The 21,910-nt window shown below is 43.4% G+C and overlaps 1 protein-coding gene across 1 annotated transcript; it reads left to right on the top strand.

Moving 5' to 3' along the window:
- Positions 1 to 30: 30 nt before the first annotated feature.
- On the top strand, positions 31 to 21,529 carry LOC311262862 (uncharacterized protein). The gene is made up of 12 exons (XM_084362613.1): positions 31 to 165; positions 401 to 509; positions 732 to 798; positions 2,742 to 2,841; positions 5,408 to 6,508; positions 8,403 to 8,466; positions 9,107 to 9,231; positions 9,446 to 9,473; positions 14,504 to 14,642; positions 16,394 to 16,505; positions 16,985 to 18,553; positions 21,208 to 21,529. The coding sequence occupies exons 3-12, from the start codon at positions 754 to 756 to the stop codon at positions 21,387 to 21,389; spliced, it is 3,465 nt and encodes a 1,154-aa protein (XP_084218739.1). The 5' UTR covers positions 31 to 165; positions 401 to 509; positions 732 to 753; the 3' UTR covers positions 21,390 to 21,529.
- The last annotated feature ends 381 nt before the right edge of the window (positions 21,530 to 21,910 follow it).

Genomic DNA, 21,910 nt, shown 5'->3' with positions numbered 1-21,910 from the left:
TCTGTCGCGCACATATGACGTCAAAGCACCACAAGTACACGCCCCCCTGGAGAAAGTACAGAATGTACACAAGAGCTGCGGGCTGCTGACAGGAGAGGCTTTCCTCCCTGAAACACACACTTTACCCCTCCAAACAGCAACATAACGACACAGTACTACACCAGAGTAAGTAACGTTACTGCAGCCGCCATGAAAGGCGATTAAATCAGCTAAATTAATCAGATTTAGCTCGAAAAGTTGCGAGTTGAGATCATTTATAGTCGATATAACAACGCAGTCGCGTTCAGTATTAGAGATGTGTGGTGACATGAGTGTGAAGCAGCAGATAAAGTGATAATGGAGACTGTGGTGTCGGTGAGGGAGGGGGCGGTCACTGACATGTTCATGTGTTACATAAAAGGTGAGGAGCTGCGACGGAGACAGGACCATGCTGCTGTGAGCTGAGCACACACACAACACAACAACACGAAGAGGAAGGAGACGCGTGTTTAAGCCTCGTTTATCAAAAGGTAACAATATCCAGGTATTCTGAACGTTCACGTGCACAGCAGGCTGTGTTTGTGTCGCTGGTTGGAGAGTTTGTCGCACTTTAAATAAAATCCTGAGTCCTGCACGATGCTAACACACCTGATTACATGTTAAAATATTCATGTACAGCTCGTTGTTGTTGTTGTGTTGTTGTTGTGTTGTTGTGTTGGCTCATCGTCGTGTGTTCTGTTGTTGATGCACAGCTCAGGCGCTCTGTACAGAAAGATGGCGGCTTCCCTGCTGAGGATAGGACGACTGGGCTGTCTCAAGGTAATAAAATTCAAGCGCTTTACTTCATAAATGTTTGATTTAATTGTCGTGTCGTTATTATTGTTACTCAGTCAGACTTATTCACGTCACCAGCAGCAGCTCGTCTGCGTCGCCTTCGCCTGTCTCTCACCTCATGGCTGCAGACTAGTCAACCAGAATAATGTTATTAAATCAATGGAGCCAGCAGTGATCTCAGCCTCGTTGTCAGCTCTTTAAATTGGCAGTTTTCTAAATGGAGTTTTGAATTGCTGAGGCACACACTTGAGCCCCTTTGCACGCCCCAGTGCTGCAGGCCTCGGCCACGCTCACAGGCCTGCCTTTGACTTTCTGAGCACACTGGCTGTTGACATGTTCATTTTAACATGAAGCTAGCTCGTGTGAGGGTGGACATGTTTGTGCAAGGTTACTGAGGATCCACCAGCACAGAGGCAGTGGTTGAACTGGAAACTTTGCATGCATTTGAATGTTGCTGGTATGTTCACTCGGAGGAGACTCTGACACACTGGATTTAAGTTTATTTTTAAGCTTTTGACAAACCACAAACAAACCTGTGCAGTGAAGACATTGTTCAAAGTCTGAAGGGGAGATCTTAACGGTTCAGAAGACACAAAATTCAGTTTTAATCGTGGGAAATGTGCACGAGACGTCCAGAATCTGTTTCCATTTTTGCTGCAAAAACAGATATTTCACTTTGTGTAAGAAAGGCTGCAGCTTAGGATCATTTAAATTATCCAGGACACTGGATACAACACTAATCTGCCGATACTTTCATGATTAATCGGTTTAGTCTATAAAATGTCCAAAAGGAAAAGTCTTCATCCACATTTCCCAGAACCCAAACTGATGTCTTCAAACTGCTTCTTTGTCCAACCAACAGTCTGAAACCCAAAGACTCTTCATTTACCGTCAGGAATTACAAAGAAAAAGCAGCAGATCTTCACATTTAAGAAGCTGGAACCAGGGAAATATTTTACACTTTTGCTTTAAAAGTGATTAAAATGTTTCTCTTGCAGCTCTAGTTTAAACATTTTCATGTCAATTAAGAGCTGGAACGATCTGATATGATTCTGCGTGGATGTTTTTATCCTATTTTAAAACCACTTTGGGGGAAATGTTAAGATCCATATTGATGTCATGACAGTCGCACAGTCAAAATGTGGAGGCAGTTTTTAAAAGTTGTTAATGAACCGTCGTTTATCTGGACAGTCTGGATTTCACCTGGTGGCTTCGTCATGATCTCAGCAGCAGATTAAGGTGGTTTGTGTTGTCTGGGACAGAATCACGTGGTCACTGCTGAGGTTTAAACTGCTCCTGACCCGTGGTTTAGTCTGAGACCAGCTGATGGGTCCTGTAGTACCACCGTAACACCACTAGATGTCGTCATATCATAAACTAACTGAGCTTTAGCGCTCATCTATCTGATCGATCCATCAGATTAATCAATCTTTTAAGAAAATGTGAACATTTTCTGGTTTCAGCATTTTTGACCATTTTCTGACATTTTAGAGCCCGAACAACTCAATAATCATAAAACTAATAAACATGCAAATAGTCATGAACTGCAGCCTCATTATTCTGTGAACCTCAGCACAATGTTTCACTTCTGGTTAAAGAGGAAGATGAGATTACAGATTATCTGACAAACCGCAGTTTTTATTTAAGATAATGTGTCACAGTGTTTCTTCAGTTAGTTATTGAACTCGTCAACTATTTTGATAACCAATTAATCGTTTCAGTCATTTTCATTGTCATCAAAAAATGTCAATTATTGTTGTAGCTTCTTAAATATCAGGATTTGTTGCTTTTCTGACGGTAAACGAAGAGTTTTTGGGGTTTCAGACTGTTGGTTGGACAAAAGACGCGATTTATAGACGTCACTTTGGGGTGTAAGGGTGTTTAGGGTGTAATCTTAAAATATATATTGTGTGTGTGTGTGTTTTCAGTGTTTGCAGGCTGAGAGCTGGACTGCTCTGAGGAGAGCACCTGCAGCTGCAGCCTTCAGCTCAAAATCAGGAGGATCCAAGAAGTCTAAAAAGAGCTCAGGTAGGATTCAGAGACTCTGAGCGTTTATCAGCTCCTGATCGCAGCTCGCTCTGCTGAACTGTGGTACAAATGTCACTGATATCAGGCAGAAACATGTCGGGCTTCAGTGCAGGTGACATTTGAAGTAATTTTCTTATCTTAACAACACAAAACTCTTAAAATAAGACGTGCAGACTTTGAGTATCTGCTCCCGTCTACAACACTGCACACGAAGCAGGCCACAGTCTGCAGTTATTTCACTTCACGTCTGATGTGTCTTTCTACCAGTCTGCTGTTTTATAACAGTGTCCATGAAGGTCAAACGTACATAAATCAGCTCGTACTGAGTACAAATGGACCTTTCATATAACTTCAGATCTGCCTCACAGCCATAAACATCCTAATGAACGGTCCAGTTCCTTGTCTTTGCAAATAACAGGTGGTCGGGTGCATCCTGCAGCGAACTGAGCCAGTACCAAAGCTCAGACTGTCTGATACCTGCAATACTGAAGCCACGTTTCCATTCAAATTTATCACAAATTTTAACAGAATTTTCAATAAATCAGCAGAAGAAAATGTGAATTTATGTGCGTTTCCATCCGCCATGTTTATGTTATTAAGAGTTCATCCAGACAGACAGTAGGTGAAGCTGAAGCTCCAGACGACGTCGTGTAAAGAGCTCCAGTCAAAGCTGGTAAATAAATGTAGAAAACATGATTGTTTCATGTTTTAGTGTGAGGAAGGTCGGTCTCCTCATCGCTCCACACAGCTGATGTTCTGGCTGCCATTACTTTTGTAGAGCTGCTCGATGTGGTAAAAAATCATATTGGGATTATTTTGACGGATAATTCATGATTTCATTTTCACTGAAAAAGCTTTCAAACAAACAGCGAACAAGAGTTTTTCATTATGATGCCGTTTGTCACATTTTTAACGCTTAACTCCTTTTTAGTGGAGATTTAAATCACACGTCTCATGACATGACGACTCTGCCGGGTCTGTTTCCAGACTTTGCAGAAGTCGCTTCTGTTGATGGACCAACTAAAAACCTTTCAGTGATATTTTGAGTCTTTTCAGCATTTTCACTCTGTTTTGGGCCTCAGACTCTCCTTTGTCCATGCAGACAGACACTTACTGTATGTTGGACCTGAGTGTAGCTACACCGGTCCGATGAAACGATAGCCGTTCATCATGCAGATGTCTTTCTCTTCGCTCTCTCTCTGTTAACATAAACAGAACAGATTTAAAACATCTGTCAAAGTCTCTCAAGCCAGTGTCCATCGAAGTGTCCCAAACACGTGAGCACAACAGAAACGCACAGAAATGATATAAAATTAGTGAGAAAGCAGCGCTGTCGCCCATTTAAAGGAACATAAACAACATTACACATGAATATAAAACAAATGAAGTGCAGTTACAGTGGACAGCATGTGGGAAAAATTGTTTTGGAGTTGTTTGTTGGTTCTGACCCGCAATGCCCCAAACGAAACTCTGACATAAAGAGCACTTAACTTCTTAACCAAACATTATTTCAAGCTGGTAAATATTAAGGCACAATTTCTTTATCAATGTGACCTTTGAAGACATTTTAATCACTTTTTTAACTCAAATAATCATAAATGTATGACTCTCAGGACTCTGAGGTACCACCAACGTCCTAAATGATGGTATGTCTGAGGGTCAGACTCGTTCTAAAAATAACAATACAAGGCCTGTCATGCCAACACATGAAGAGACTGTGACAGAAGGCTGAAAGGACGGAGAGGTTTCAGATACGATGAGCATTAATGAGCCAGAGAGTTGGTGGAGGTGGTTCTTCTTCTTCTGTCCTCTCAATGTGTGATTGTAGTTACAGCAGTCGAAATCTACTTGACTACAATTGTAAATATTGAGCAGAAACTGTGTAAAAGAAAACAACAGCTGCGTGTTACAGCTGCGTGTCAGCTTTTCCTCTTTGACCTTGTGTAGTTTGGTGCCCTGCTGGAGAAAATGTGACAGGAAGTGCAGTAAAGGTCAGCAGAGTCCAGCCCACACGCTCCATGTCATGGTACAAACATGTAACATGCAGCAGCTGCTGGCGCGCGGCTGCAGGGTGAGAGAGCGGCCGTGTTAATGAAAAGCCTGTTTAACGTGAGGCTGTCAGAACCTGCTGTGTGTTTGCTGACACGTGTTAGATCACCTCCTTTAATCAGTGATGTTTGCACCACAGTTCATCACATTCACTTTTGATTTTCCTCCCACAGGTTTTGAAGATTTTTTTCACCCATCAGCTGCAGTTTTAGATCCTTTTTGATCATAAAATATTCCTTTATCTCAGTAGAAAGCTGCTACGGTCAAGGTTAAAACTATTCTGTTAAGAGTTTTCTATGATACAGTTGCTGTATCTGTTTGGCTCCCAGGCTTCCTATGATTTTCTTTTTTGCGTTTCTTTTTGTATAAACCGCTACATGTACCAGATACCACCCTCCAGGATTTTCTGTGTATAATGTTGACATATTGTGGGGTTATTGTGTACATTCTGTCACCATATACACGTGTTTTAAAAGGAAAATAATGCATCTTGTCTGCTTGCCCTCCTCCGTCCTAGACCCGGCTCAAACGTACTTCGATATAGAGAAACTTGTCCAGCACAAGACCGTTGTCGAGCCTCCCCAGAAAGTTTCTGTAGCAGCAGCTGCAGCAGCAGCAGAAGCTGCAGTAAAACCAGTGGCAGAGCCTGCGCCCTCTGCTGCTGCACCTGAGGCTGCGGCAGAGGCCGCCGCTCCGGTGGTTGAAGCCACTCCGGTGGTTGAAGCTGTCCCCGAACCTGCTCCGGCAGCTGAAGCCACACCTGTAGTCGATGCCCCCCCAGCTGTCGAAGCTGTCGCTGAAGCTGCACCTGTAGTCGAAGCTGTCGCTGAAGCTGCACCTGTAGTCGAAGCTGTCGCTGAAGCTGCACCTGTAGTTGAAGCCGTCGCTGAAGCTGCCCCTGTGGTCGAAGCCGTCGCTGAAGCTGCACCTGTGGTCGAAGCCGTCGCTGAAGCTGCACCTGTGGTCGAAGCCGTCGCTGAAGCTGCCCCTGTAGTTGAAGCCGTCGCTGAAGCTGCACCTGCAGTTGAAGCCGTTGCTGAAGCTGCACCTGCAGTTGAAGCTGAAGCTGCACCTGCACCTGCGGCTGAAGCTGAAGCTGAAGCTGCACCTGTGGTTGAAGCCGTTGTTGAAGCTGTCGCTGAAGCTGTTGCTGAAGCTGCACCTGTGGTCGAAGCTGTTGCTGAAGTGGTTGTCGAAGCTGCCCCCCTGGTTGAGGCCGTCGCTGAAGTAGTTGCTGACGCTGGACCCGTGGTTGAAGTTGTTGCGGAAGCTGCGGCAACAATAGCTGAAGCTGCAGCTGAAGCCGCTGCCCCAGAAGCTGCCGAAGCTCCAGTTGAAGCAGCACCAGCCCCTGAAGAGGCTGCAGCAGAACCTCCTGTTGAAGTGGCTGCTGAAGCTGAACCAGTTGTAGAAGCTGCCCCAGAACCCGTGGCTGAAGCCGCCCCTGTAGAAGCTGCTGCTGAGCCTGCAGCTGAAGCTGTTGTGGAGCCTGCAGCTGAAGTCTCTGCCCCTGTGGAGAGCGCCGAGGAGCTGGTGGACCCCGCTCCGGTCGTAGCTGAAGCTGCAGCAGAGGAGCCGCAGGCGGACGCCCCAGCTGAACCGGTCGAACCGTCTGAGGGTACACACCACAACCTCCCCCTCCCCCACAATCCTTCTCTTTTCCTCTGTGGACCCTGCAGTCTACCAGCAGTCATTGTCATCACCATTTCTATGAACTTAGAGTATAAACGTTTGTGATGAGTGTAAGGATAAACTGTAACGATACCCGACATCACAAACACACTTTTCTTTTGTTCCAGCTTTGCACAGCTTCCTAATAGTCTAATCATGTTATTTTGAGCATTTAGCCCAGAACCCTCACAAATATCCTCCCTCCCTGTCTCATGTGGCTCGGCCATTTTAAAGTTCAACTCATTGTTTTATGTCGCCGAGGCTGTTCACACCTGGTGTTGACATCCGTCCTGAGTGATCCGATCACAGGTGCACAACTCTGAGTCGGTCAGTTCACACCTGCATTAACGTGCGTCTGTTTTTTACACAAAGTTTATAAAGTTTCTCTTAAATCAACAACGCACAAAATTGCGTTTTTTAAAGGGAGTCTGGGGATTTTCTACAAGAAGTAGCCTGCATTGGTTACTTTTGGTTGTATTTGTAAAATTTGACATGTTTACTGTCAATCAAATGTCGTCTTTCGTAAATGAAATGCTGCCACAAACTGACACTTTTTACAAGGAAAGAAACGACTTCATGTTTTGCATTTAATGCCGTATTTACGAGAAGTCACCAATGATTCAGAAGCTGTTGTAGACAGCATTTCACACAGTTCAGAAAGTTTCTTCTCACAAACAATTCTTAAAATCGCATGATTTGTTAATGGAGTCTGGTGATATTGTGTTTGGATCAGTTGAAACAGACAGTGTTCACAAACTGCTGGTAACATTTGTAGGTTAAGAGAGCCCAAACGTGTGCGTAGACTCCGAATGTGGTCTCTGTGATCGGATCACGACACCTGTACTTAAAGCTCGTCACTGATCGGATCGCTCAGGACGGATGCTGACACCAGGTCTGAACGGCCTCTTCGTGCTGCTTCAGCCATCTTACACTGACTGCATTTCTTAACTGCACCGCATTTTGCTTTTAGATATTTGGCATGGCTCATTTCTGTTTTTTATTTTGCACTTCTTACTAACATCTGCCTGCTAAGTGCCCTCATTTCTTTTGTTTGCATCGGTCTGTTCTGTTCTTCCACCTTCCACTCAGCTTGTTTTTTTGTTTTTATTCCAGTCAAAGTCACAGATGTTTTCTTTGGTTTTTAAGATCCACGGTCGTCCTCCCTACGATGCTCCAACATGATAGAAAATAATTCTCAGCACCGTTTCTCGGTGTCGTGTTGTGGTTTTATGGACCTGTTCTGTTTGATTTTGTTCTGGTGATTGTTGCACACTAAAGATAATGTTAAGTTTCCACTGAAGGAGAATGTATGCCATCTTTTATTTTTACCTCAAACTTCTCTCCTCCTCCTTCCTCACACCTCGCACACTTGTCAGGGAGGCATGGTAAACGTAATCAATCCCTCCACGTCTGATCCGACTGTTTTTGGGTGTACTTTGTTAATGGATAATGTGTAAATGTGACCTTTCCTGGTGAGATTGCACCCTGGTTGCTGTGTGTGGACTCAAAGTTGAGGATTTAAATGGATTCTTCACTGTTAAATACTTTGTTTTACCTCACAGCAGTTCTGTAAACGTGTAGCCTAGCATGACCTATCACAGCAACCTTTTTAACCTGTTAACTGACCTGACCTTTCACACGTTCCTTCCTGTCTGAGCCCTGTAGCCGGCTACTCTGTCCACCACTCCCTGGTGCTGTCTTGTGCATGAGGGTTATGGTTAAGACTTGGTTTTGTTCTAGCCAAATGGACAGATGATTTCCAAAAGCATGGTCCTGGTTTATGAGCATGTTTCTGTGAAGAGAAGTTGACTAATGTTTTGTTTTCTCCCTGTGACTCTCAGCTGCGTTGGACCCGATTCAGAAGCTCTTCCTGGACTCCATACGAGAGTACTCCACAAAGAGCCAGTAAGTCATCGTCGTTAGCTTAGCTGTGTTTACAAGTTCAGCTAATCGGGAAGTTGAAAGTGCAGCTGCGTGTTCAAAGAAAGCTGGAGAGCAGCTATAATGTAAGATGGAAAGGACCTTTTGTAAAGGTACAGTTCACCCAAAACAGCTGCTAAATGTTGGCAGGCAAGACGTTCATTAGCTGTGACAAACCAGCACTTTTAACAAGGAAAGCAACAACTTAATGTTTTGCTTTTAATGCTGAATTTAAAAGAAGGCTCAAATAATTAAGGATATGTCAGAGATAGTGTTTCAGAATGTTTACAAAGTTTCACCTCACTCGGAAACTCTTAAAAAAAGTGCAATTTTCAAAGGGAGTCTGGGAACTTTTTTAAAGAAGTACACTACATTGGATACTTTGGAAAAAATTTGACGTCAAATGTTGTCGTCTTTCATAAATTGAGTGTAAGTGGTGAAATCAGTTGAAACTGTGTGTTCAAACAGCTGCTAATTGTTTGCAGGTCATACAAGTTTTAGCCGCAACAAACCAATGCTTTTTACTAAGAAAGACATTCAGGGGAAGTGTCATCCACATAAAATGGATTCATGGAGTGAAAATGAAATGTTGCTCTGCTGATCATCGTCCTTCGTCCTCCTGCAGGGCTGCTGGGGGTCTAGTCGATGCAGGCTCAGAGTATGACAAGGCCTTAGCAGAGGAGATCTCAAAGCTTCAGAGACTGTACGGTGGTGGAGACCTCACATCTTTCCCAGAGTTTAAATTCACAGGTGAGTCAAGTTCATCAACTGTCACATCTTGTAGCTTCTCTGTAAGCAGCAGGAGTTCGTCATACTGAAACTGTTTACTAAACGGCAACAACATATTTTATTGATCAATGTTGAAGAAACAGTTCAGCTGAAGATAAAGGTCCAGTCAGAGCTCTTCTTCTAAGACCGGTAAAAGTTTCTGAAGTTAATAACTCTCTAACTTTGTGTCTTTTAGAGCCCAAGTTTGACGAAGTCTCCCAGAAGTGAACCTCAGGACTTTGCAACTGAACTTTTCTACTGTCGCCTTTTTCCTGTACATCTGTGCTGCTCCATCGTGTCGTTAACCGTCTGCTTCGTGTCAAACAAACCCTTCGCCTCCAGCTTAGCGTGTGTGAGAATAGAGCCTGTTTCAATAGCTAGATCTTTTATGGGAATGTCGGCTAAAGCAGTAGATGTACATGTCTGGCAGACGAAGTGAACTTTGAGCTGTGAAATAAGCTTTGTGTAGATGATCCATGGCTGCTGAGCTGAATGTAGAGGAAAACAATAAATTCCACTTCATATCTGTGGCGTGAACGCCTCTTTCTGCTGCACGCCGACATCACAAATACACACCATGCTCTGATGAATATCACTTTAGCTTTTTATATTATTATATTATTATTATAAGTTTCATGAGAAACCAGCATTTTTCTCAAAAGGTTCCCTGTATATTCAGTATTTTTTTAAATGGCTTCCAGGTCATGTGACACATTGACTCAAAATTACAGAGAGACTTTAAAGAGACTTTTACTTTAATACCACTTAATAGCTCAGTTATTCCTGAGATAATCACATCCTAAACTTACTAAAAACTCATAAATCTACAAGAAAAACTGATAATATCTGAGATTATCAAAACATAATTCACCAAAAAAATCTTCAAGATTATTAATACAGATTACAACATTTTACATTTACAAGAAAAAACTACTTGGATAATATTTGAAACCATAATTCACCAGAAGAAAATAAAGATACTTCCTTTTCTAAGCATTAATGAGTCCACAAGTGTTCATTGATGAGCCCTCAGGTGTAAAAGCAGAGGACAGCGCCCGTGGTTGATCCTCGGGGCACGCGGAGCGCGAACCCGTGAGGGTAGAGTAACATGTGGGCGTTAGGAAGTAACCACTGAGCTAAACCTCCACAGAGCAGCCAGCGCACAGAAGTGCCTTAAGAAGCTGAATATGAGGAAGTGGCGTTGAACAGCAGCCTGAGGTGCACAGTAACCTCCACAGACCAGTTTATATCATCTCAGTCCACTGTGAACTGGTGTGACACTGGTCTGTGTGTTAACCTGTTTGTTCAGCTTGTTTCAGCATCTGACTGGACCGTAGTGTGCGGTGTCCTCTACACGTGTAGGTCGTGTTGTTTGATTTCTTCTGGACTGAATAAAGACCGATATATGTCACATGTACAGGGACAGACCCGCAGGACAGGTGACGGTCCGTTCAGGGCTGAAGGGGGGAAAAAGACAGACGACCACCCGGGCTCGATCCGGCTGCCGAGAAATTCCGACCAGCGAATCGATCCACTGAGCTAAACATCTGCCGTGTACAGGTGGCACAGCGGCGTTAATGAATCCTGAACAGGTGCGACAACCCGGATAGGGCCGAAGCCACGCCCCTTCCGGTTTGCCCATTGGAAGTCGGAATTTCCGACTTTCAATCTAAAAGCGCTCCAGCCAGGTATATTACACCTGGACACGGTGCTGGAGGCGGAGCCCCGTTTATTCTTATTCAGCTGTGAAAAATAAATAAATTAGTTTCTCAGATCTGAATTTCTCATAATTTCGACTCGAAGCTCAGAAGTCAGTTTTCAGACTTTTTGCCCTTCAACAGTGGAATTCTCTGTAGACTGACCCACACAGGTATAAGTCTGTCTATATATATATATATATATATATATATATATATATTTAATGTCCCTGACGCTTTCCATAAAGTTTTTATTCTTAAAATAAATAAGTAAAATAAGCGTATCTGTTTGCTGCTCGTCTGTTTGTACTGCAGTAAGTACAATGTTCAGTATTAAACACTGTATATTTATCTGTGTAAACATGACGCATTTAAAAAACAACAGAAGCTGGTGAATAAAGAGGAGAAAAGACAGAGGAACATAATGGTCGCGATCCGTAGTCGTCGCGCACCTGTCGACGCACCTGAGCGCACCTGGGTGCGTCGCCAGGACGCGACATCGACGGATCGCAGCCCACTGAGCTAAACCTCTGCCACCGGAATAAGGAGCAGCAGTCACATATGAAGCCGAACTAAGAAGAGAGCGAAGGATCAAGATTAATATTAATACATATCAAAATGATCTTATTTCAGTTTTATGGCTGTTGTTGTTGTGGCCGTTAAACTTCCTCGTGCCTCAGACTTCTATAACTTTGGTTTGTTTACTTCCACTTTATTTATCTGTGTAAACGTGACGCATTTAAAGAGAAATCCCCACAGAGCAGAGGCCGGTGAGCAAAGACAGTAAAAGACAGAGGAACACCCTGGGCTCGATCCGGGTTTCATCGCTGCCCGCTGACTTTTCCTTGTCTAAGCGGCGCACGGGACTGAACTCTGCGGCGCGCAGCCCACTGAGCTAAACCTCTGCCACCGGAACCAGGAGCAGGATCAGATATGAAGCTGAACCAAACTGAGAAGCGCGAAACGTCACGAGCAACATTAATATATATATATACATACTATCTTATTTCACACAATCTGTTCTATTGATGTTGTTGTAGCCGTTAAAGACTTCTTTAACTTGTGTTTGTTAACTTCCGCTTTGTGAAACCTGGAGGAAGACGAGGCGGAACCGAGTGTGTTTCCGTCACAGGTTCCGATGCTGCGGTTACTGATGTTAATGACGTATTCAGTGTTAAAGTGCCCAAAAGTCTTTCTTGATTAAAAGTGTTAAATATAACTCTGGGTTAGGGTTAACAGTGAAACAGAAAGGAAGGAAGAGGATGAGGGCCACTGTTTAATAATCATAATAATAATAATAATAATAATAATAATAATAATAATAATTTAGTTCTGACTTTTTTTCTCAGAATTTTGACTTGAAGCTCAGAATTCTGAGAATAAATATTTTTTCGTCATATTTTATATCAATAGTTTTATTTATTCATAGTTTTCATTAGGTTTCATGTATAATCACTTTTTTCTCTCGATACCTTCCAGGTCATGTGACACATTTAATCAAAATCAATGCCGAAATGTCTTCTTGCGCTAGATTAATGAGACACATCTCTGCTTATTAGATTTTGGTGCTTTTTCTATGTTGTTGTTGTTGTTGGTGTTGTTGTTTTTCATGAAAAATAATTTTTCTCAGGAGGTTCCTTGTATATTCAGCATTCTTTTCAATAGCGACGTGACTCGTTTACTTAAAATCAATGCCGAAATGTCTCCATGTGCTGGCTGAATGAAACACACCTTTTTTTCTTTTTCTGACAATTCATAAATATACAAGGAAAACAAATCACTAATATATGAGAAACAACATTCATTGATTCCTGACTTCACGCCCTGAAGTCCTGAAGTCCTGAAGTCCTGACCCCGTGGGACCTCATGACAGAAAACCTTTGTCTGGTAGTGAGTGAAGAGAGACAGATAATGTATTGATCCGTCTGAATTGTGTCGTGACTCACACAGATGATGTTTGTCAAAGTCTCAGTTTGTTGTAATTGAAGTAAAATCTCTTGTAGTTTTATCAAATCGCCAGTGTTCAGACATGTTGCCCTTCAGCAGTGGACTCCTCTGCAGACTGACCCACACAGACATGAGTTCATCAGGTGTGTGTAGTGCGCCACCTGCCGGGTTGGAAAGGTAATGATGTGATGATGTGTGGATCTGCTTTGTTTTAAACCGACTCTGAGCTTGAAGTGGACCAGTACCTGCTGCACACACAGGACAGGTGTTCATTAGTGAGCCCACAGGTGTAAAAGCAGAGGACAGCGCCCGTGGTTGGATCCTCGGGGCACGCGGAGCGCGAACCCGTGAGGGTAGAGAAACTTGACAATAGTTAGGAAGTAACCGCTGAGCTAAACCTCCACAGAGCAGCTGGAGGCAGAAGTACGTTAAGAAGCTGAATATGAGGAAGTGGCGTTAAACAGCAGGCTGAACAGGTGAGAGGTGCATTAAGACACCTCCCACACCGTGTCTTTATTTATTCATTCATATAGTTATTGGTTCTTTCTTTCTTTCTTTCTTTCTTTCTTTCTTTCTTTCTTTCTTTATTGAATTGGTTGTTGATATATGTATTCATTAATTTATTATATTGGTTGTCCATATGGTTTGTTGTCTATCTATCTATCTATCTATCTATCTATCTATCTATCTATCTATTTTTAATGTCCCTGACGCTTCTCGTAAAGTTTTTATTCTTGTTTTTTAAAGGTTACAGTAAAATAAGATTCAGGATCGTTCACTGGGTTATATGTTTGTACTTTGGACGTATTTGATTTAGACTAATGTTCAGAATAAAACACGTGAAATGTATATTTATCTGTGTAAAAATGGCGCATCTAAAGAGAAATCACCAGAGAACAGAGGCTGGTGAATAAAACTACCAAAAGACAGAGTATCACCCAGGCCTGTGCTCGATCCGTGTTTCTTCGCTGCCCGCTGACCTTGTCTAAGCGGCGCCAGAGCAAACCTTTGCGGAAACGCAGCGCAGCCCGCTGAGCTACAGCTCTGCCAACAACTATCGGAGCAGCAGTCATATATGAAGCTGAACTACACATGTATCCAGTATCACGATTCACATTAACATATATACTTATTATCTTGTTTCACACAATCCGTTTTATTGATGTTGTTGTAGCCGTTAAACTTCTTCATACCTCAGACTTCTTTAACTTTAGTTTGTTTACTTCTCTATCTGTTTGCACTTTAGAGTATTTGATTTAGACTAATGTTCAGTATAAAGCACGTGAAATGTAAATTGTATGTATTGTATATATATATATTTATCTGTGTAAACATGACGCATTTAAAGAGGAATCACCAGAGAGCAGAGGCTGGTGAATACAGAGGACAAAAGACAGAGGACCACCCGGGGATCGATCAGTAGTGGTCGTCTTCGCGACCCGGATCGCAGCCCGCTGAGCTATATCTCTGCCACCGGAACCAGCAGCAGCAGTCACATATGAAGCTGAACACATCGATCATCAAAATGATCTTATTTCACACAGACAGTTGTATGTGTGTTGTTGTAGTTAAACTTCTTCGCCCCTCAGACTTCTTTAACTTTTGTTTGTTTACTTCCGCTTTGTGAAACCTCGAAGAAGACGAGGCGGAACCGTTGTGTTTCCGTCACAGGTTCCGACCGGAGCACAACACTGGGAACACAAAATGGCGACCTCCTTGCTGCGGTTAGGGCGACTGAGTTCCCTCAAGGTAATAACAACTAAACTCCCTCCTAAACGTATTTTATATGTCTAGTTTTGATACCACACCTCCACAAAGATCAGCGGACAGTTTATCTACGTCAGTGGCCGTGAAATAGTCGACGTCAGGCGGGTGTCTGGTTCGTTCTGACCCCGAGACGAGACGCGTTCGTGTGGATACCAACACGGAACAGAAGGGCACAGACGGTTCACCAACTTTAACCACACCTGACGTACACCTGGGCCAACACGTCTAACAATAACGATTTTACAGCCATTTTCAACACAACGCTGTAGTTTAATGCGCAAAGCTTCCGGTTGGAAGCGGCCCATCACAAAGGTCCCGAACAGAACCCGAAAGTTTGGAGCTAGCTTAAGTTTTTGGCTAACCGATGTTAGCCAGGCACGACAAAAACAAATGCAACAACTATGACAGGACACAGACTGCTGTAATGAATCCCGAATAAACAAACTGACCTTAAAGGACAACACAACTTATACTGTTTTACTTTGTTTAAATGTGGCGGACCCTGCCACCTTTCTTAAACAGCTTGTTTATTCACTGATGGAAAACGTTTGTATTATTACCTCATTAACATTGTAAATATAAAAAAATCTGAGTTTGAATTTTACAGTTTTATGTAAGAATTTCAGCTGAAAACAATCAAGAATTAAATAAACTTGTCAAGAGAATGTGATAAACAGTTCTGATGACGTGGTGTCTGTGTTGTGGTGCAAAGATATAAAGGCCGACTGAAGCTAGCATGCTAACAAACGAGCCCTGACCCATGCTGCTATAAAGCTCCTTGGTAAACACCAACACTTCCATGGTTATCTGAACTCCCAGTCCAGACTGCTAGCTGCACGGCTAACTGAGCTAACCAGCTAACGACAGCTTCAGTTAGCAGCAGTTAGCGATTATATCAGCAACATAGTGCTCCCTGTTTGTTTTGAATTTGACAGGTGGTCAATTCTTACATATTGCACCTTTTAACCTTCATCAAGAAATTAACCAAAAAACGTGGTGATATTACAAGAATAAATAAATGTATTTAATGATGATAAGGACACAACAATTCCCGATAAAATGTCACAATTTTATTTTAAAAAATACAAATGAGAACAGGCTTTAATTTGTCAAACGTGTGTTGATGATCTGAAGTTACAGGGTTTTTTTTTTTTTACTAATTAGCATCAGACAATTATGAAAAGCAGCTTGAATCGACCTGCTCTGCTGGTGTGTTAGTATCACCCCACTCAGATCACTGACTCCTGATCCTGTTTGACTCTGATCTGAGGATGAGACCAAGTTACGGGAAGCAGTCGCTCTTCATCAGCAGTGGAGGCAGTTTGAAAACGCGTCTGATCAGGAGTAAATCTCATCATCACCTCCTCTAATGAGATGGAGCTGATAACTGCTTCCCTCAGCTTTTCAGTGTGAAAACAAACAGCCCATAGGCTACAGGAACCTAACGAAAGAATAAGGAAATGATAAAACTATAAGAAAAGCACATAACACAAAGCAACCTATTCTATATTCTGTTGTTATTTTGTTGTAATGTTAAGACCTAAAAATAACCAGTCACATTCCACACGTCCACACGTCCACACTGAAAATGTTTCTGAATATCTTCACCCTGGCTGGAGTTTCCAAAAGCTCTGTTTGAGTGAGGCCAAAATACAGAGAAAAGGCTTTGTTTTAAGAAATACCTGTGTCTACAAGGCCTTAGTGTGTCTGTGTGTGTGTGTGTTCTTGTGCAGTGTCTCCGGTTGGAGAGCTGGGGCGTCCTGAGGGGTCGCTCGGCTGCTTCCTTCTGCACTCAGGCTGAAGAGCCTCCAAAACCAGCCAAGAAGACCAAGGCTGCGAGCAAGAGTAAGATCCTGTTCGTCTTATAATGTTTGTAACTTAAGGTTGTTTTTGTGTATTAATGATCAACACAGTTTTTTCCTTTTTGTCCATAATGTCACATAATTTATATGTTTAAATGATTTAACATTTATAGTTTAAAACTTAACATGCAACTCTTTTCTTTCAGTGCCATAAGGTGTAAAATTTCTGCCCCAGTCATCCTCAATCCTGAATAATTCACTGTTAAAATTAAGCTTGCAGTAAAGTGTTGCTGATTGGGAATATAAATACTATGACACTATAAAGGTTAACAGTAAGTTTGTGTATTTTGATAAATGAATATTGTGTTGTGGTAATTCTATTTCTCTTTTTTTGAAGTAGAATGTGGAAATTTCCAGGAAAGCAAGATAAAGTTTAAGAGACCTTGATCCCCGTTTAAAGTCATTCCACTTTACTCAAAGTGTTTGTGATTATTTAACCCCTCTTGTTCCCGTCTTCCTCAGCAGCAGAGGCTCCAGATGAGAGAGCAACCTTACTCGCCTACAAGACCGCAGTTGCCTTCCCAGTTAAACTTTCAGGGCCGGGAGTTTTCACAGCAAAGTCTCTAGGTGGAGCTGAACCAGCAGCCGCTCCAGAAACAGTCGCAGCTGCAGCAGCTGCAATTGAAGCAGCTGTAGCTGAGCCAGAGGCAGCAGAGGCTCCAGCTCCAGCTGCTGAGCCAGATGTTGCTCAGGTTATCACTGAAGCAGCTCCACCTGTAGCCGAGGCAGCTCCACCTGTAGCCGAGGCAGCTCCACCTGTAGCCGAGGCAGCTCCACCTGTAGTTGACGCAGCTGCACCTGTAGTCGACGCAGCTGCACCTGTAGTCGACGCAGCTGCACCTGTAGTCGACGCAGCTTCACCTGTAGTCGACTCAGCTTCACCTGTAGCCGACGCCGCCTCACCTGTAGCTGATGCAGCTCCATCAGCTGCTGAGCCCCTCGTTGATGCAAGCAGTCAAACTCCAGAAGATGCTCCAGTTGCAGCCTCCACCACAGAAGATGCAGTCCCAATCGCCACAGCCTCCTCCTCTGATCCTGGTGATGCAGCAGCTGACGGATCATCCTCCTCCTCGTCCAGCGACTCTGATTCAGATTCAGATTCAGACTCGGACTCTGATGATGAGAAGTCAGAAGTGAAGACTGAAACCAAGACCTCGCCACCTGGGGTGTCAGAATCCACTGTGAAAGAAGAAGCAGAAGTCCAAGAAGTCACATCAGAAGTGAAGGAAGACGCTCATGAAGCCAAAGTTCAACCCCAACCTGAAACTACTCTTGCCTCTGTGGCTGAAGCTGTACAGGAGGCTGCTGCGGCACCCAGTGTTAGCTCTGAAGAGTTAGTAGACTCTGCTCCTGAGATCTGCACCGCCACCGAAGACACTCCAGAGGGCGCTGTGACCAGCCCAGAAGTCTCAGCTGAAGCAGTGGAACCAGCTCCAGAAGTAATGGAAGATGTTGCATCTCCTGCTGCCCCCGATGCCCAAGTAGAAACTCCAGCTGAAGTTGTGACTGAAGTGGCAACTCTAGAAGAAGCTCCAACTGACGCTCCAGTAGAAACCACAGAGGCTGCCTCAGCTGAAGCCCCCGTAGAAGCTTCTGAAGCCCCCGTAGAGGCATCTGAAGCCCCCGTAGAAGCATCTGAAGCCCCCGTAGAAGCAGCTGAAGCTCCTGTAGAAGCAGCTGAAGCCCCCGTAGAAGCTTCTGAAGCCCCTTTAGCAGCAGCGGAAGCAGCAGAGCCTTCAGAGGCTGGAGTGGCTGCTGAAGTTTCTGCCCCTGTGGAGAGCACCGAGGAGCTGGTGGATCCCGCGCCAGTCATAACTGAAGCTGCACCCGTAGAAGCTGTTGAAGCTCCAGCAGAAGTTGCAGCTGAGCCTGTAGAAGCTGAAGCAGCTCCCGCTGAAGTGGCTGCCGAGGCTGCAGCTGAAGTTTCCGCCCCTGTGGAGAGCACCGAGGAGCTGGTGGATGCCGCTCCGGTCGTAGCTGAAGCTGCAGGAGAGGAGCTGCAGGCGGAGGCCCCAGTTGAACCATCTGAGGGTACACACTACACCACCCTTTCCCCCCAAATCTCTACCTCTCCCTTTCTTCTTTGTGGATCTTTGAGCTCCCACAGATGACCATACTTTTCTTTTCTTCATAACACATTCTGTCAGTGTTAACCAGCCATCACATACAGTAGCTTCTGTTTTTAAACATCATCACTGGATTCTTTTACATGGCCTCTGTTGCTCCATCACCATGACCTCTAACCTCACCACCGTGGTTTTTCTGTTGTTTTGCATGAGGTGGATGTAGTGTACATGTCCTTTAACCATGCTTTAGGGCTTTTTGGAGCATTTGTTTTCCTTTTGCATTTTATTTTGCATTTCTTGAACATTGCTTTTGCTTGCATTCTGCAACTGAAGTTTAGATGTGTCTGTCTTTGACCCACCCACACAACTATGGTGTCAATGCATGATCAAGGTGATGGTGCTTGTTGCAAACTGTGACACAAACCATGGTCCTGTTCAGACTGGTATCGACATTGGTCCTTAGTGATCCGATCACAGGTGGACAGCAGTGAGTACAGGTGTGAATAGAAGAAGAAGAAGAAGCCACAACAACAGGCAGAATGAATTACACACTGTCTGATTCACTATAATGTAAATTCTACCTTTGGGCTTTCCTGTTAACAGCAGCTGTGTGTGAACACACCGTCTGTTTCAACTGATCAACTAGTAAACATGATATCACCAGACTCCCTTTAAAAATTGTGCAATTTTAAGAGTTGATGAGTGAGGAGGAACTTTTAAAAAACTTTGTGAAACAACTACAAATTCTGAGTTGTTTCCTTGTAAAAAGTGTCAGTTTGTGGCAGCATGGCTGTACCAGCCTGTCTGCTTCTGTGTCTGAAGTGCTAAAGTCTTACCTGCCAACATTTAGCAGCTGTTTGAACACACTGTTTTATTTAATTTATGAAAGAAGAAACATTTTATTGACGCTAAACATGTCAAATTTTACAAATACAGTAAACAGCAACCAATATAAACAAATTATTGGAGAAAGTCACCAGACTTCCTTTAAAAAACACTCAATTTTGTGAGTTGTTGAATCAGGAGAAACTTTATAAACTTTCTGAAATGCTGTCTCTGATAAATTCTTAATTTTTAGGGCCTTCTTTTAAATTTGGCAAATGTTCTACATTAAATTCTTTCTCTCTTTTTGTAAAAAAACATTGTCTCTCTTGTGGCAGTGATGTACGAGTATATTTGAATACAGAGATGGGAAGCGGTCACTCAGACGCATGTTAATGTCAGGTGTGAGCTGACGGACTCAGAGTCGTCCACTTGTGATGGGATCACTCAGGACGGATGTTGCTGCCGGGTCTGAACACATCTCTGGTGTTGCTGTCGGTGCATGATGATAGTGTGACACTGAGACTCACCCTGCTCATGTTCTGCTCTCTTCCTCTCATTCATGACTCAGGATCCTACCACCTATCTTTTTTTTATCCCTCTCGTTTAGCCTCCTCACTGTTGCCAAATCCATCTTCACTCCCAGAATATTTCTCTCATATTTTGCGCTTTTTAATATATTTGCTCGCTTTGGCTCATTCATAATGTCTCTGTTTGTTTGAAATATGGGTTACAGGTCTGCTGAGTTAATGTTAAGGTTACAGGTAATAATGCAGCTGTTTGTTGTCATTGTGCCAAGTAATGCTACTGCTAACAGTAATGTAAGAGTGCACATCACGGTTGGTATTGTGGTTACAGTGTCCCTGACAGCAGCTGGACGAGCAGAAGCTGGGAGTGGTTGGAGTCAGCGGAAGGACTTCAGGAAGCAGAAATACACAGTTACCGAGATGTGTTAAAAAATCATCAGATCATAGTTTGAGTTCTGTGTTTCGAACCATTCGTTCTGTTGCTTCAGCCCCTTTGTACCCGACACTTCTCTGACCAACTGGGTAATTCTGCTTCCTGGAACGACCCCCTCCTCACCACTTGTTCATCTCTTTCCCTTCTTTCTAACTTTGTAAATCTGTTCTTCACATGAAAGTCTTTGGAGTTGATTAATGAGCATTTTAAATGTGTTGTTAATGTTTTTCTCTGTGATTGTGGATGTGTAAGATTTTCTCTGTCTCATGTTGTTTATAACCTCACTGTCAGAGCATGATAAGGGGTTTTTCCAGGACAGATTTAGGTGTAAACGGGTTTTAAGAGCATTTAATCAAAGTTTCCAACACTATGATTTTGACTTGTTGCCCTTTTTAAAATCCATTTCACGCCTCTGCCAGTTTATCTCTAGTATTGGCTGTTTTACTATCTGCAAGCACGTTTACCGTCACATAGTTTCCCCCTCACACACACGATCCTTGAGGCTTTTCACACCAGTGTGTCTCTACACTCTGTTGGGGGTAACGCAGCCTGCCGCTGTAGGAAATGCCCCACCATAAACCACCTTTGTCAGCATGTGTGAATATGTAAATGTGCTGTCGCCTTTAAAAATCTTTTAAAATATTTACAGAGCAGGCCACATTTTTGTTTTTGAGCTTATTAGAAATGCCAACATCAAGTTTTTGTTGCTTGGAAAAAAACCAGTGACGCAGGATCTGGCTAACCTTGTGTTGTTTCTGTTTTAATGCATGAGCAGCCGGAGGATTTGTACACTCGTCTCTGTACCAGCTTTCTAAAATGCTCTTTTTGTTTCTTCAGAGGCTGCAGCAGCAGCAGCGGCGGCGGCGGCGGCGGCGGCACCTCCAGAGCCAGAGGAACCTTTTGACAACAGCACTTATAAAAACTGCGAGCACCACGCCTACAACCCCTTCACATTCGCCGACCTGGACGTGGAGATGGCCAAGTTTCGTCTCCCTCAGCCCTCCGCCCTCAAACACTAGAGGAGCAAACAGTCATAATGTTTAAAAGATGATGATGATGATGTTCCTCTTGATGTATGATCAACCTCCCTCCTGTCAGATCAGCGTGAAAATCTGTTAAAATGTTATATTATTAAAGTAAATGAACAACTGAGACACGACGTCTGTGTTTGTCTGGAGTCACTCTGTTTTGTCCTATATAAAGGAATATGCGTATAAAAGGATAGGCAAAGATCAAACGCTTCTTTTGTGCTGCTTTTCTGCCTTGGGGGGGTCATTTGAATAGAGCTGAGTGTGCAAGTGGTTTATCTGTGTTTCTATTTTAATGATCACAATTTTCACTCCCTGGGCCTGCCTGCCTGAACATAATGCCCTAATTATTCCAGCTATATGCGTCCTTTTTTTTAGGAGCAAACAATCAGCATCTGTTTGTGTTTTTACGTGTATATGATGAGGGAATATGCATAGAGGAACGTAAAGCTGGAGATATACATAGAAAATGTGTAAATGAGGGCAGTGAGGAGCGAGAAAAACCCCCAGCA

Source organism: Pagrus pagrus, assembly GCF_965226575.1.
Source record: "Pagrus pagrus genome assembly, chromosome: 9".
Lineage (NCBI taxonomy): Eukaryota > Metazoa > Chordata > Actinopteri > Spariformes > Sparidae > Pagrus > Pagrus pagrus.
The sequence above is the reverse complement of the archived record's forward strand: the minus strand, read 5'-3'. Positions and strand labels throughout refer to the sequence as shown.